General features: G+C 29.2%; 1 protein-coding gene across 1 annotated transcript; it reads left to right on the top strand.

The window, feature by feature from the left end:
• The first annotated feature begins 14,701 nt into the window (after positions 1–14,701).
• Positions 14,702–16,694, top strand: LOC125847938 (F-box protein At1g47056-like). The gene has a single exon (XM_049527697.1). It carries the CDS (start codon positions 14,891–14,893, stop codon positions 16,541–16,543), a length of 1,653 nt encoding a protein of 550 aa, XP_049383654.1. The 5' UTR covers positions 14,702–14,890; the 3' UTR covers positions 16,544–16,694.
• The last annotated feature ends 421 nt before the right edge of the window (positions 16,695–17,115 follow it).

Here is a 17,115-nt window from a genome sequence, read left to right on the forward strand (position 1 = left end):
TATTGTCAATCAAATTAAATATTGAAGATTGTCATAGGATGCTGAAATAATTCAATGAGGAAGAACATTGTCATAGGATTCTCAAATAAATAGATACATGTAATTGACTGAATGAACATCGAAATTCCATTCCAATATTTTAGTATATGTTTTTCTCAATTAATTGACTAATTAATAATAATGTTTTTTTCCGGATAAAAGACTGAATTACGTACTGCAAACGCTGTTGTCATTTCAAGAATGTGAGTAGACTTCTAGCACTCCACCAACATATTAATTACTCATTCATCTATCATTTTAAATAGCCAAATATTTTTCACTTTTTTTTTTTTTTGGAAATTTATGGATTTGAAGTTGAAGATGGTGGAGTCGTGCTGATAATATTATATTATTTGGAAATAATGTTCATACTTAAATATACTTAAACACTGATTCAAAAACGAAAAATGAGTTGAAAAATCAGTTATAATAAACTATTTTCCGAAACATGACGAATTGCACACTAATAAAGAAGATGAAAAGATGGAGCATGTGTAGGATTGTTAATTAAAGCATATGAATGGGCATGGGTGTCGAAGACAGAAATAAATTAAAAAACGTAGTGTTATGTGGTCCTAATTAGCTTATATTGAAGAAGCAAAGAGATGAGATCTATGCTGCTAAAAAAAACAAATTTAGGATTTTTGGGAAGGAAAAAAGGTAGTCTTTCTTTTCTTTCCTTTAGATCCCTTTTTTTCTCTTTGCCATTAGCCCAATTATATATATATAAAGGTGTTACGCATTGTCATGCTTATATAATGTCTTTTCCAATGTCTTCTTATATTCAAACGGTCATCTTCCTCTTTCTTTCTTTACTCAGTTGAAAGATATTACTCTATTCGTCTACTTTTAGTTATCAAGTTTTATCTAAATTTTTTGTTCAAAGTATCAAATTAATGTAATCTAATTTAATTTTGAATAGTACTTTTGAAAAACACAAAATGACAACTAAAAGTGTACGAAGGGAGTAAATATTTTCCGTTTACTTTTATTTGTTCATTATTTTAAAAATAAATTTTACTTTTATTTATCATTTTTAATGTATTGGGCTCCTCTCTATTTATAATCTATTCATTTTTATCAAGTTGTTATTTAGATTAGAGACACATGACATAAATTAGATATAGAGGTTAAGATTTAATTAACTAAAAAAAAAAGTCTCTAACCATGATTTAGATAATAAATACATTATATATTTAGTTTCAAAAAATTATTATAATCTCACAATCTTAGCAATAAATTATTTTATTTATAAATATAGTACCTTTTATTTTCCTACTAAGTATTTAACAAAATAATATGTTGTTAAGATTGTGGGGTACAATAATTTTTGGAATCAAATATATACTAATGTATTTACTATCTAAATCATGGTTAGATTATTTTTTTGATTACTTAAATCTTAACCATTAAATTTAACCTATGTCACGTGTCTCTAATCTAAGCAAAAACGTGGGAAACATAAAGAGAAGAGAAATGGAGATGAGCCGAACCCGCTTTTAACATATAAAGAAAAGACGATTAATTACCCTCAATATTAATTACTTATTTTCAAATCAATTTTCTAGACCTAATACTATACATCAATTGATATGGATATGGTGATAAATATTCATGTTAATCATTATTTCTTAAAAGACATTCAAAGTCAAGAGTGGACAACTAAAAGCAAACAAAGGGAGTAGATCTACATATAAATTAATTAAATTTTTCTCCAATGCCTAATTGTAAGTTCTACAAAATGATAGGTAGACCAACATTATTTAATGGAGTAAGTGTTGGACAGTCACAAACACACATTTAGAAGATGGAGACAAAAAAAGAAAAGAGAAGCGAGAGTGAGATGATTCAGGAATGTAAAGAGGAGGTGTGAACGGTTTAACTATAGTACGAGTCAAGAGGGGTAGAAATAGTCCGTAAAGAAATGAGTGGAGGTGATATATACATTAAACAAGACATGACACAAATCCAGTTGAGTGAGGACATAATCTTTGGCAAAATGATATGAAGTTTAAAAATTAGAATAGAAATTAATAGGTACATATTGAGTGTTGAGTGTTGTTGCACTTCATAATATGGGATAGACAGAGGGCTAGCCTCCTTGTCTTTTTTCCTTTTTGGTAATAATATTATTAAGTTATATATCATGAAGATGAAAGCATACGATAGCAATCACAGATAATTTCTACCTTATATCATCATTTTCATATTGTTTTGATAAGTAACATGAGCACCTAGGGAGATGAGAGAGTTGTTGGCGAAGCAAAAACACTCTAAATTGGGGTTGCTATATTTGTTTTGTATCTTACTATTTTTTGTTTTTAATTTTTGTTATAATTCGAAGGTTTATCAGAAACAACTAGTTTACCCCATAAAGACAAAGTCAAGGTTTAGAACATCAAATATTTTATTGTTGTTATAGGTCAAAAAATTCTTATACTGTTTTGTACCATATAAATTACTCCCTAAACAACAGACATTGTCGTCTTTAGTTTTCATTGCGCTGAGTACGATAAAGTTACTGCCATCCAGCTACTTACAACATAACAAATGCTCAAAATAGAGACAATTCATTTGCTTTTCACATCTACATTTTTTCTCTTACCTACCAGTACTACTATTTTATTTCTAAAATAATAATAATGTTACTCGTCTTTTGAAAAGGGAGTATTCATTCATCTCTCTAAGATGCAGATACACAACATGCATGCATAAAGCAAAATATGCAGATATACAACGGGAATAGTATTAATGTTAGTGCTATATATATATATATATATATATATATTTTAAAATCTTTTCACTGCTTTAATAGTAATGGTTCGAATTTCGAGGAAGCATGAAATTAAAGAGAAGGTGCAATTTAAAACAAGTTGTAATAAACTTTTTACTCAAATTAGTCTGAATTTATAGCACGAAGCAAATATTCCTTTTTTCATCTTTTTAGCTTAGACCTGGCTTTAAAAGAACTCGTACATGTAACACCAACATGGGTTGTGGTGCAGTAGTTGAACTGCTTTATCCATAACCATAAGTTTTGAGTTCGAGTCTTGAGTATGAAGAAAATTTTATTGAGAGTGTCACACCTGAATACGCCTTGCAATGCGTGATCCAAATTTAATCCCTTGAGATTTCCAACTATTGTAATGGATGTTAAGAGTTACAAAGTGGATTTTTTCTTTTTCATTGCAATAGGAGATATGATATGATTCTTGCATGCCCAGTCAAAAAAAAAAAAAAGTGTCAGTAATTCTACAACAACAGTGGAATCATATTTGGCAAAAAGGGTCATCACGATACTGCAAACAACACACACTTTTGATTCGGACTCTATACCATATTATGCTAAAGCAACTACTCATGTACAGAAATGAGAAAATTATTATAAAACAAAAAATTAACTCCCTTTCTTTCAGTTTATGTGTCTCCTGATTCAACATGATTTTACTAGGCGTTTGATCATGTTTTATTATGAAACATAGAAAAAAATAGTTTTGTATTCGAAGTGAAAAATAAGTTGTGTATGATTATGAAATAAATTTGCTAGAGTTGTTTTTGGATCTTTTGTGAGTAGTTTGAAGTAAAAACAAGTGAAAACAAGTTTTTGTTATTTTTGGATTTTCCGAAAAAATAAAGCAAAACTTTTTAGAATTTTATGATCAAAACTTGGTTGGACCAAAGTTGAACTTCTCAAAAAAGTGAAAACAATTCAAGGCAAATCGATTTGAAATAAAAGTTTTGTTTAGATATGTAATTAATATTTTTTAAAATCGTACTCATAAAATGAAAACCACACAAAATGTGAAAACTATCAAAATTCTCCAACTATTATACAATCTTATCAGAATATTTTAAGACACCGAAGTGATAAATCAAATATGTCCATGTTCCTTTTATCAATACATATTTACAATTACAATTATTTTTTTTACAAACTCAAACATTAGGGATTGTCTTTGTCATTTTCACCGCAAAAAAACAAAAGTCCGTTGAGAAATACCCATTGACAAATCGAATATCTCCATATTTTTTTATCAATAAATATTTGAAATTACAAAAAAATAAATAATAAAATTGACAAACTAAAACATTAGGGATTGTCTTTGTCATATCTATTTTATCGTTGAGAATTAGAGCCTTACCCTTATTGTGCCCTCCATGTGATTATTTCTAACGTATTTGATACTCTTAAGATGTGAATAAACTTAGATAGTCTAAAATTTTGCCTAAAGATAAAATAAAAGTAAGAAACTTCTTTTAGGGAATGGATAGTTTTTTATAATTCAAAAGATTCACTTCACATTAAGGGTTGACACCATGTAAGTCCATTTTCTAAACTCTAATTTCAAGACCAATAGAAATTAAGTTAATTAGAAAAAGACTTGATCATCTAAATTAAACCTCATATTCACATACAAGACTTGGTCACAAAAGAATTGAACCCCATATTTACACACAACAGTCTTCATTATTCTGTCAAAAATTGTACATATTTCCTTAATTACTATGTGCCACACAAAAAAAAAGAAAAAAAAAGGCAAAGGATTTGGAAAAGTCAATTGAACATAACAACCTTGGAATATAATGTGTCTAATAAAAACATGTGTTTATAATGTGGAATTTTTTCATAAACAACCACTTTTCAGTCCTTGTAACTGAAAAACAACCTTTTGTTTTGAAGTTTCAAATTTAATATTAACGTCTTGAAGTTTCACATGTGGAATACTAAATTTTATTATAGTGATTATTTTTTCAAAGATATCACCGAAAAGTGATCAGTAAATGCTATTTCTACAAAAATATTCTAGTAAGGTAGGAAGTTAATGAGAGATGCTAACAAGCTCGAGAAATACAAATTGCCAACATCTATTGGGCCGCCCATGAGCTTCTTCTGATGTTGTCATTTTGGACCCAACTAATGATAGAAAGGCCCAATGTTAAAACAGCAATTCAATTAGTATATATGGTACGCTAGTAGAGTGTGACTAATTATGTAGTTTAACCTTGTCATTATTTTATGCTCGCTTTAACGATGTTAACATGTATTAAAAATTCGATATTGTATTTGACTTGGTAGTATATACTGAAGTATCGTGTAACTAATGCAAACATTATCTCTACATAAAATTAAAATGAAAAAACAAAGAAAAGTTTTATATAATAAGATATTTTTTTCAGTACGTGAAATGGAAAAGCAAACTGAGTCGTAGCTGGCATCAAAGTCAAACATGATGCAACTAAAATATAAGTAATACACGGTGCTGAATTATGCTACCTTATATGATGCTAATTAAAAACTATGAAAATGACATTTCGTTTGACAAAAATGAAGTGCGAAATAATTCTTCAAAGTCACCGTTTAATTTATTGGTTCCCATCATTTTGGGACCAAAAATTTCCACCAAATTTATGTTGAAAGTAAAGGCAAAATTCATCGTTTAAGTAAAAACAAGAAATATCAAACCGGCAAATTAAGTACAATCATGAATGGAATTGCCAACTAAAAATTAAAGATATTCCCTTCAATCAAAGTTACATTATATGCTTTTGGGCTAAAGGATGGTCAAACAAGAAAACTATAATGTCTACCCATTATCATCAAATTACGTACGTATATATACAATGTAGATATTTTATGTATAATCAAGATATCTTAATTCATGAGTTGGACAACATATACATATGAAATGGACGTGTATTTGATTAAGAAATGACTTAATAGACCTAATTCAACCTCAAAATCTAGTTCATGCACGAAGATTTATTTTTAAGACTATATAAATAGACCATTCCAGCCCTAAACACATAATGTGAGAACTTATGTACAATACTAATGCTACCAAGACTAAACTACCTTCCTATAATATGCTTCATATACACAATAGGAGTTGACTCTGATATCATAAATAATTTTTATATTATCAATATATACATATTGTTTATGTTGTATACAGGAGTAGAAATTAAAATGTACAATATGTTGATGAAGAAGTATAAAAGAAGGAAGATGGTACATGTTAGCTATGTAATAAATTAAATAATTAGAGTTGCTAAGGATGATTAATTATCTGATTGCCTATACCTTTCAGTTCAATTACTTGGCTGCAACCACCCCCACCAATAACTGGAACTAGTGTGGGGTTATGTTTTTAATTAGTTAGCATGCACCCCCTCCCCCCCCTCCCAATGTCTATTTTAATTATGTATATCATACAATAATATATAATATAAAAAATATACTTTCTGATTATTAATTAAATGAACAACTATATAATATAATTTTTGGACAAATTACTTAACTACACTCCTTTACTTACCTTAATATCCATTTATCCCTACTTATTTCAAAAATTTCAGAAATCCCTTATTTTACCTATGTATCCCGTGCACAACGCTATGTATCCCGCTATGTGGAATGCATCAAACGCTATGTATCCCGTGCACAATGCTATGTATCCCGCATGTATCCCGTGCACAACGCTATGTATCCCGCTATGTGGAATGTATCAAACCTAATGTATCCCGTGCACAACGCTATATATCCCGCTATGTGGAATGTATCAAACTTAATGTATCCCATGCACAACGCTATGTATCCCGCAAACATCATTTTTAAGGAATTTTTGATAAATAGAAAACTAGAAAACTAGAAGGATTAGAATGTTATTTAATACTTATAATATGTGGTTCCTATAATTTATACATAAATTTTTTCAATAAATTGTTTTTTAGAATTCAAGATATAGTCAAAAATCAGAATCCGTCTCCCGCTTAAAATGTCTTGATTGGAGTAATCCAAGTCAAAAAGTAGGAATTGCATTAAAGTCCGGGCCACTTATAATTTGAATTTCTTCTGGAATGTTAATCTTCCCTGGTCCGACGCCTTTGAACCATATTATTTAAACAAATTCGTGGATTGCTTCGAAACATATAATATTCTATAAATTCCTACATACTAATATTAAATGCTTTTTTGCCTCCAAAAACAATGAATTGGAATTAAACTAGATGGTCTCCATATACTTCTTTTCTTTCTAGTCCTATTAATTTTATTTATTTGTGTGTCCATGTTAGTTTACATGATATTTAAGAAAATAAAAAATTTGTGAAGTCAAAAAAATTTCACTACTAGATAAAATTGGTTTTAACAACTGACAAATTTTGTAGCTAAGCAATAAATAATGTTATTAATTCTATTATTGACGAATTAGCGATAGATTTTTGTTAGCTTCAAGCAAAGTGACGAATCAACGACTCAGTTCATAGCTAATTCTAGTGTTTTCTGTAGTGTTTCAATAATAAATTTGATTGAATATTTTGAATGAATAAAAAGTCTAAGTTAAGTAATTTTTTCAATACAAAATAAATTTTAATGATTTTGTTATATCAATTTCTGAGAAACGTTTTAAAATATTAACTCTATAAATTCCTTTAGCTATTATTAGATGGTGAATACGTACAGAGAGAGTCGTGTCCTTTAATAACATGGTTCACGTTGCGAAAGGCTCCACTAAATGTATATATTAGATCAGGTTTATATATTTTATATACTGATATAGTCGGTGTTTCATAAATAATGATCACTGATTTTTCTTTTCAACAAACAAATGCCCCCACCATTACCATACGTCTGAAACCAATGAGAGTATGACAAGGAAGAAACGTACGTGTGAACTACCCTAATTTTCAAATACTATAACATTAGAAAATAACTAAAATTAGATAATATAAACAATTTTTATTGGGATGAAGGGCTAACTCATTTAGTGAATTTCTCTTCTCCTCTCTTGATGTAATAAAAAATAGAAAAAACAATTATATCTTTATTTCTTTTAGAAAAGAAAAGACGTGAATATCACATCGTTTTAGAAAATGAGGTGTTCTCGAATGAAGAGTTCAAACTTCAAAGCCTAATTTGGATTTTAGACTCCTTGAAAAATCGAAGATGGAAAAAACATATGGTGCCAACAAGAAAGAGAATGACAAGAGAAGCGGTCTTCACAAATAAATTTTTGTGATATATTTAGAGTTAAGTCGATTAGAATTTTAAGTTTATAAACTTTATAAAATGCAGAATATCGAGATTTAAATAAATTATTTATATATATTAAATTAAAAAAAAATATTGTGTTCTATCAAATTCATAATCAATACTCTAGTTCCACTTGCACTTTACTATATTATCGGTTATCACTAGGGGTAAAAAATGAACCCAAACATAGATAACCCGCCCAATCCATCCAGAATTTTAAGGGTTGGACTCAAGATATTTAAATTGGATTCAATCTCAACTCATTCAAGCCTAACCCTGTAATCCATTTTAAGAGAATTCTCAATTGAGCCCAATTCAATCTCCAATTTTAATCTGTTTTAAAACTCTTTACTAAGATATGTTCCTATATTAAATGTCTGAATTATTATCTATTTAACATCTTTTAGGATTTATCTATCTATTTGTTACTTTTTTAAAAAAAAAATTGAGCTAAAATTCGAATTGTGATTATAAAAGTTAAATATCACTATGTTAAAATTATTGAGATTTATTGGGTCAAATTAGGTGGGTCAAGACCCAACCCGATTTCTATTTCAACCCATTTTAATATCTCCAATTTCAACTCAACTCGCCCATTTGACACCCCTAGTTATCACATCTCTCTCTCTCTCTATATATATATAAAGGAGAAACATAGACAATGTGATGCGACACCTCTCTATGATCTCCATTTGTATTTATCTTTTTTTCTCTTTTTTTGGCTTTTCTTTCTAATCTAAATTTATTGTTTTATTGTAAAAGTAAATTATTTAATTTATTACAAATAAATATTATATTAATGGATAAACATTTTCAACAAAGACTCTTCACATGCCAACTTACAAGGAGTAATTATTCATAACTCATACCTCTCTAATTTCTATTCTTAATAAACAAAATTATATATTTTTATCTTTATTATTTAATATATTTTAAAAAAAAAATCCCCTTTTTCTTCTTTAAATCAATTCTTTTATTATAAATGTATTATTTAATTAATTACAAAAATATGTATATAATATAAAGCTAGATAAAAATATAATAATAATAATAATAATAATAATAATAAAGCTAAATATAAATAAGATGATGAGACACTTCTCTATTGACCTAGAAAATTATTTATGTTTTTTCTCCTTTATTGAACTTTTCTTACTATTCTTTTTCCATCTTCTTATTATTAAAAAATAAAATAAAATAAAATAAAATAAACGAGAAGCATAACCACCTTTTACCTAAACGGAAGAAGCCCAAAAGTTGATAACTAGTATGTCACGTTTTACTATGCATTAAATATCTCTGTAATAAACAAGGAGTAATTAAAATGAAATAAAAAGGTTACAAACAACCTCTATATATAATAAGTTAAGAAAAGATATTCCTTGAGTAGGAAAATCAGATTGGTAATGCATTGGGAGGAGTCAAATATGCCAATCAAGTGATGAAAAAGTTTTTTGTATCTATTTCACTCAAAGTTTGCAAAAGGCCGCTATGAAGTTTTTATGTAAATTAACAAGTATATTATCTTTGTGTTTTTTTTTCATTTCTGGTTTGATGTTATTTTCATTTTTTAAATTCATTTTCATGTAACTTTTCTCTTTAATAAGGAGATGGACACTAGAGGAGGATACTAATTGTAATTTCTAACGAATACTATTGTGCTTCACGGGTACATTATGTTGATAAATTCAATTTTTTTTCTACTATTCTTTTCTTTGAATGCATGCATATGATATATATCTATAATATATAGTATAATTCGTTTGTATTATGTTCAGCTAATTAAAAAATTTATGATAAAATAACTAATTAGTTGTTTTATTTTTTTATTTATATGAAAATCACAGAAAAATGAATATTAGTGATGGAAATAATAACTATTTGAATTAACTTATTTGAACTTTGGAGTGCTTTTATGCTAAAATAGCTTTTAAGCATTTTTGGAGTGTTTAGGTAAATTTAAAAAGTACTTAGAAGAACTTGATTTTAAGCTAAAGTGATAAAAATAAATCAAAAACCATAAATTAAAAAATTTAACTTATTACTTTTGATTTATATGTCAAACAATAAAAGTCAATCCAAACGAGCATTATTTCCACCTCATTTGTGACCACCTATTTCAGTAAAAAATTATGCAATAATCTTAACGAAGTCAATTTGCACATACACTTAAATAAATTGTTTTTAAACGAATGCAAAGTACTTAACCATAATTATATGCAACGAAATATGATGTTTTTTATTAAAAAAAATATTTAATAGCAAAGCAAATATGATCCGCATCATATAATTATATTAAAGATTGAACGCTAATAAAGTAATAATATTTTTATACTATCAAAATAAAAGAAAATGTTGAATGTGTATATACAACTAAATATCTAAAAAAAAATGCTGTTAAAATATTTGAATACTTTAGAACTGCCCAATTGTGAAGATAATTTGAATACGTGATCATTATAAAAAAATTAATTAAATTTATTTATTAATTGAATTTTTTTAATATAGATATTCTAAGAAAAATATAATTTCATAAAATTTATAAGATTTTAATTGATTGTGCGAAGCACGAATTAGTTAACTAGTTTCTAAATATGCTGGAATAATTGTGATCCTCCAATTAGAAAATAAAAAATAATATACTCTAAGTAGATTCGGTGCAAATATAAATTAATTGAATTAGTATATACAAAATGCATATTTTTTAATTTTTTTTGCAATATGTATAGTCTAGATAAATCTTGGACCATTATGGTGATGACAAAGAAAGAAGAAGCATGGTTGTGTTAAGTCGAGTTCGAAGCCTAAAGAGCAAATAAATTTGTCAAAAATTCCAAAAGAACAATAAAATTGAGTTTATAATCAAAAGAACAACATTTAAACGATAAGATAAACGCATGTAAATTTGGAAAAGAAGAAGGTGCAAGGTCCATGCGCCTTATAAGGCTAAAGGCGACTTGTGCCACTCTCCTTTTTTTTTTTTTTTTTTTTTTTTTTTAAGTTTTTTCCATTCACTCCTATTTATATAGCTCACCAATATATTGACAATGATTTAATTTGAGTATATAAAAGGACAATTTATAAAAGCCACAAGAAACTAATAAAAAATTTGATTAATCAATTAAGCCTCAATTTCATTAATTAATTAACACAATTGTATAGAAACATTTGTAATCATTTTGATCCACAATTCTTCCTCTCAAATTAAATATTGGAGTACTCAATTGTTGATTTAAATCTATTTTTCTTATACGAGCAGTCATAAATATAGATTTTCATATTCATGCTTTAGAAATTATGAAATTGATTTTTTTGGTTTACACGGCGTTTGCCTAACCGTTTAAATCATGATTTTATTTTATTTTAGTTTACACGATGTTTATCCTTCCGTTTAAATTATGAAATCGATTTTTTTTATTTACAAGAAGTTTATCCTACCGTTTAAATCACAAAAAATCGATTTCATGATAGCATGAATATGAAAATATATATTTGTGATTGCTTGTATAAGGAAAATTAGATTTAAATCAATAATTGAGTTCTCCAATATTAATTTGAGAGTTAGAATTGTGAAGATCAAAATGATTACAAATGTTTCTATACAATTGTGTTAATTAATTAATGATATTGAGGTTTAATTGATTAATCAAATTTTGGATTAGTTTCTTGTGGCTTTTATAAATTGTCCTTTTATATACTTAAATTAAATAATTGTCAATATGTTGGTGTGCTATAAATAGGAGTGAATGCAAAAAAAAAAAAAAAAAAAAAAAAAGAGAGAGGCGCAGGTCACCTTTAGCCTTATAAAGGCGCACGAACCTTGCGCCTTCTTCTTTAACAAATTTACACGCCGTTTATTTTACAGTTTAAATATTACCTTTTTATTACAAATTTATTTTTATTGCCATTTTGAAATTTTCAGCTAATTCTTTTGCCCTTTAGGCTCCAAACTCGTGTTAAGTCCGCCCAAGAAAGACACGTTAAAGGCATAGATGTGGAACGAGTCAAATACCAAAAATTGTATTATAGTCATTAGTCACCCAAATAACCGGCCGCAATTGAGGAATCCTCCGCCCCCTTGGTCCTCCACTCTCATTCTATAAGTATAGGAAATGGAAGAATGTGTCCGAAATGACGGAGTCAAAATTTTTTGAATTTAGATTTTGCGGATGTTATATCAACAACAAAATGATACTCATATGTTTCTAATGGGTGCACTATTAATTACTAAATTCTAATTTCTGTCAGTTTATCAAATAGATATACATATATACACATGATTTTTTTTTAAGTTAACGGGTGCATGTGCACCCCCACATATAGGGGTTGGTCCGCCTGTGTCTCCACCCCTACTTAGCGGATAATATTCTCTCCCCAAAAGTAAGTTAATTATTATTGAATTCAAGATAGATTACACATATCTTAATAAATTTTACGAGTATTTATTACCTTTTATTAGTATACTTATTAAATAATTTTGTCTATTTAAATTTAATACTAATGAAGATATATACATCACTTATATGATATTTTTCATTAACCACTAACTAAATTGCAAATGCCTCTCCAAAAACAAACTATAGGTAGGTGGAAAATGAGTTTAAGATGTTCCACTAAGGAAAATTAGATAGAAGTATTAGGTATAATTTAGCACTATGATGAGTGCTGCAACTCTAATGGGAATATGACAAATTTTAAATTTTTAGTGGCCTCGCCATTTATTTATTTCTAGTATGTTCAATTTGGCTCCCCCCTAACTTTATGTTAAGTGTACACACACAAAAAGTATGTAGTAGTATGATCAATAATAAAGTATTTTTTTAAAAAATAAATTACTTACTACTATAAGAAGATACTTTGCCGTTTGATAATTTAGTCTCTGCATTATTAATAGGAATATACACATTCTAATTTCACATTGTCATACCTAATACCCAAATTTTCATATAATTTGATAAGAGTACTATTTATTAATATTGCCCATTAAACATTAGCTATGCGACAATTATATTTTTCTAATTCACCCAAATAAATACTGTGTTACCTTATTTAAAATTTTCTGCTGAATTTAAACCAAATTGACGACTTGTTATTTGCTCATGCATTGATGAAAAGGTCTACCTAATACCCTTGATTGACTGATTGTAGATTATAGCAAGTTAGGTGGATTAGTTGAAATATGTACAAGCTATTTGGGCTTCATAGTCATCACACGCAAAAAAAAAATCCCATTTATTTAATAGTTCTGTATTTTAGCTTTAATGTGATGTTTTCTTTTTTAATTATTTGTAATTATTAAAAAATCCCATTTTTTAATTATTTTTATATTTGATCTATAATATTAGGTCATTTCAATTTTTTTTCTATATTTGTAACTTCTCTAACTCTAACATTCTTCATGACAAGTTTATGATAAAAAATTTTAAAAGACTACACACATCTTTAATTTTTAGGAGCACAAAATTCAAAATCTTCCTTTATTTTTTAAAATTTTATGTGTAGTTAAACTAAGATACTTGCATTAAGACGAAGGCAAAGGTTGATTCATTATTTAAAATTTCTAGTATTAAATCGATAGTATTTTAAAATTATGAGCTTATATCTATTGTTTGTTACAATTTCAGTAAATTTTTACGTATAAATTTATATTTCTCATTAAAAGTATACATACAAATAGATTCGATATAGATATGTTGTCTTTGCCTCTAGATGAAGGGAGAATTAAAACATTTTCCTTTCTTACAAAACCTAGCATATAAAATGAGTCATTACATATCAAACTAAAGATTCATTATCAAAAAGACAAACTTCTAGTTCCTTAATTAGAAATTTCGTGCTTAAACTAACAAATATGCCAGATGGAATTTTGTTGGGATTGCAAGCTAATGATCAGAGGACAAATATTGATTTTGCGACTTTTGGATAATCTCAGAAAATTGCTTCTTGCCCTTGGATTTATAACCCAATATGTCAAGAAAGTCATGATTGCTAAAGCGATTGCTATTATAAAATTTTTTGAATGTGTTATAATAATGAAGTGACACTAAAAATATATTCAATAGGATAAAAAATGAGTGGTTATGTTATAAGTTATAGAAGTGACGTGTAAAGATATTTGGACACTCTGAAACATGTATATTTAATCACGTCGATTTTATATATATTTCTAAATGTTCGAACAAAATAACTCATAAATTGGCTAGAATTTCTTTTTTTTGTTCTTTGCTAAATGAAATCTCTTAGAGTGAAGTTTTTCCATAATATATAGCTATTTGATCCATTGATACACTAATACAAAGTGGTTAATTTCAATTTAAAAGAGAAGTCCAAATAAAGAAATTAGAAGTATGTACTCCCTCTATTTACTTTTAGTTGTCATATTGTGTTTTGCGAAAGTCAATTTGATTAATTTTTAAATTTGATATTTTAAACAAAAAATTTAGATATTCAAAAACTATATAAAAAAAATTATAAATTACAATTTTCTACATATCAATATGATGTAAAAAGTAAATTATCACAATTAAAAGTGGACGGAGATAGATAGTAGAGAAGGCCATGGCCAAGGCCATTTTGGTCCATATAGTTGCTTCTTCCAACTCAAATATTCCAATATTAGTCGGCCATGGACGATATTGACGAGGACGCGCACATTTCCTCTTCTTCCTTCCTTTGATATTCCACCTTTTAACCGGTCAAATCTCTAACTCACCTCCTTCTTCTTCCTTCTATTAATAAATTCTTCTCATTTTTCTCTTCTTTCCATAATCTCCATTTTTTCCCATTTCCAACTCTAGATCTCTATAACCCTAAAACAAAATGGGCCAATATTCATCCACCCACTGCGGCGGTGGGCCAAAACATCGCCACCGCAGCCTTCATCCTACCCCACTCCCCAATCACCACCGTTCTGCCTCCGACCATTCCCAGTCCGATTTCTTCTCCCTTATGAATTCAGATGAAGATGAGTCACCGATTCCGTTTGTTTTCGGGAACCGAGATCATACGGATGATCTTCCTGATGAATGTTTGGCTTTGATTTTCCAGTGTTTGAGTTCCGGTGACCGGAAAAAGTGTTCCCTTGTCTCCCGGAGATGGCTTTTGGTGGAGGGTCAAAGCCGTCACCGTCTTGCCCTCAACGCGAAAGTTGAGATTCTTCCGCATGTTCCCACCATCTTCACTCGTTTCGATTCTGTGACGAAACTTGCTCTCCGATGTGACCGGAAATCGGTAAGTATAAATGATGAAGCTTTGACCCTTATCTCCCTTCGTTGTTCTAAACTTATTCGCCTAAAGCTTCGCGGTTGCCGTGATGTTACCGAAGTGGGTATGTCTGCTTTTGCTCGGAATTGTAAGAGTTTGAAGAAATTCTCTTGTGGGTCTTGCATGTTTGGAGCCAAAGGTATGAATGCTTTGCTTGATAACTGTTCTTCCCTTGAAGAATTATCTGTGAAACGTCTTCGGGGTATCAATGATGGGTTTGCAGCTGACCCAATTGGGCCAGGAGCTGCTGCTTCATCGCTTAAATCTATATGTTTGAAAGAGTTATATAATGGACAATGTTTTGCACCTTTGATTACTGGGTCTAAGAATTTAAAGACTTTGAAGTTGTTGAGGTGTTTAGGTGATTGGGATAGGCTTTTTGAGACAATTGGAAGTAGGGAAAATCATGTTTCTGAGATTCATTTGGAGAGGCTTCAAGTTGGTGATACTGGACTTACAGCAATATCTAATTGTCCAAAGTTGGAGATTCTGCATTTGGTGAAGACACCAGAATGCACTGATGCTGGAGTTGTAGCAGTGGCTAATAAGTGCAAGTTATTGAGGAAGCTTCACATTGATGGATGGAGGACAAATAGGATAGGGGATGAGGGTTTAGTAGCAATTGCTGAGAATAGCTCAAATCTCAAAGAATTGGTGCTTATTGGTCTGAATCCTACGTCGACTAGTCTATTGGCAATAGCTTCTAATTGTAAAAAGTTAGAAAGATTGGCTCTTTGTGGTAGTGACACTATTGGAGATCCTGAAGTATCTTGTATTGCCACAAAATGTATTGCCTTGAAGAAGCTGTGTATCAAGGGATGTGAAGTAACGGATCAAGGCATTGAATCTTTCGCTTGGGGTTGCCCTAATTTGGTGAAAATCAAGGTGAAGAAGTGCAAGCATGTGACGGGTGATGTTGCAGATAGGTTACGAGCTAGGAGGCAATCGCTAGCAGTGAATCTTGATGGTGGGGAAATTGATATTGAACCTGTGGATAGTAATGCAAGTGATGGTGGAGCGATAGAAGAAGCAGCAGAGTTTCAACATACTGCAGCTACACTGCCCATAATTGGTGCTAGTGATATTCCATCGACGAGCAATGTAGGACGATCATCAGCATCGAAGCCATGGTTTGGCTTTTTCGGAGGAAGGGGCCTCGTTTCTTGCACTCTCCGTAGGTGGTCAAATGGTAATGGTGAGAGCTTATGAATATTATGAAGACTGATGTTAAAATTGAGAAAACATACTGTTAAATTTGTTTAGCTGTACTTGGTCCGGTTTCAACTTTTCTCATTCATCTTTTTTAGTTTTGAATTTGTGGTCTTGAATACATTGTGCAGATATACATCTCACTTCCCAATTTTGATGAGCTTTTGTTAGATTTTGTCTTATCTTTTGTCTGTACAAGGTTTGTTATAGCAATAACCTTGCTCATGTTGGTTCTTGGATGATAAAAGTGTATCTTGCAAAGTAAATTCTCTCTCAAACATGCATACTGCTCCGTCCATAGTTACTTGTCTATTATTCTAAAAGTACTTGTCAAACTTTATTTGTTCGGCTCAGAAAACCTAGAAATAATTTACCATTTTGTGTTTATTTTATCCGTGCTTATAAATACTATACATTTTTGCATGTTTGAATGACTTATATAATTTATAGAGTGATATAGTAGCATCACTTTCATTTATTACTCCCTCCGTTTCAATTTGTTTGATCTATTTTGACTTGCATAGAGTTTAAGCAAATAAAAATAGGTCAAACAAATTGAAATGGAAGAAGTA

This window comes from Solanum stenotomum, chromosome 12 (genome assembly GCF_019186545.1).
Source record: "Solanum stenotomum isolate F172 chromosome 12, ASM1918654v1, whole genome shotgun sequence".
NCBI lineage: Eukaryota > Viridiplantae > Streptophyta > Magnoliopsida > Solanales > Solanaceae > Solanum > Solanum stenotomum.

What these genes read in the sequence shown, in the direction of transcription:
- LOC125847938 (XM_049527697.1), top strand. Translation starts at nt 14,891, where the DNA reads ATGGGCCAATATTCATCCACCCACTGCGGCGGTGGGCCAAAACATCGC.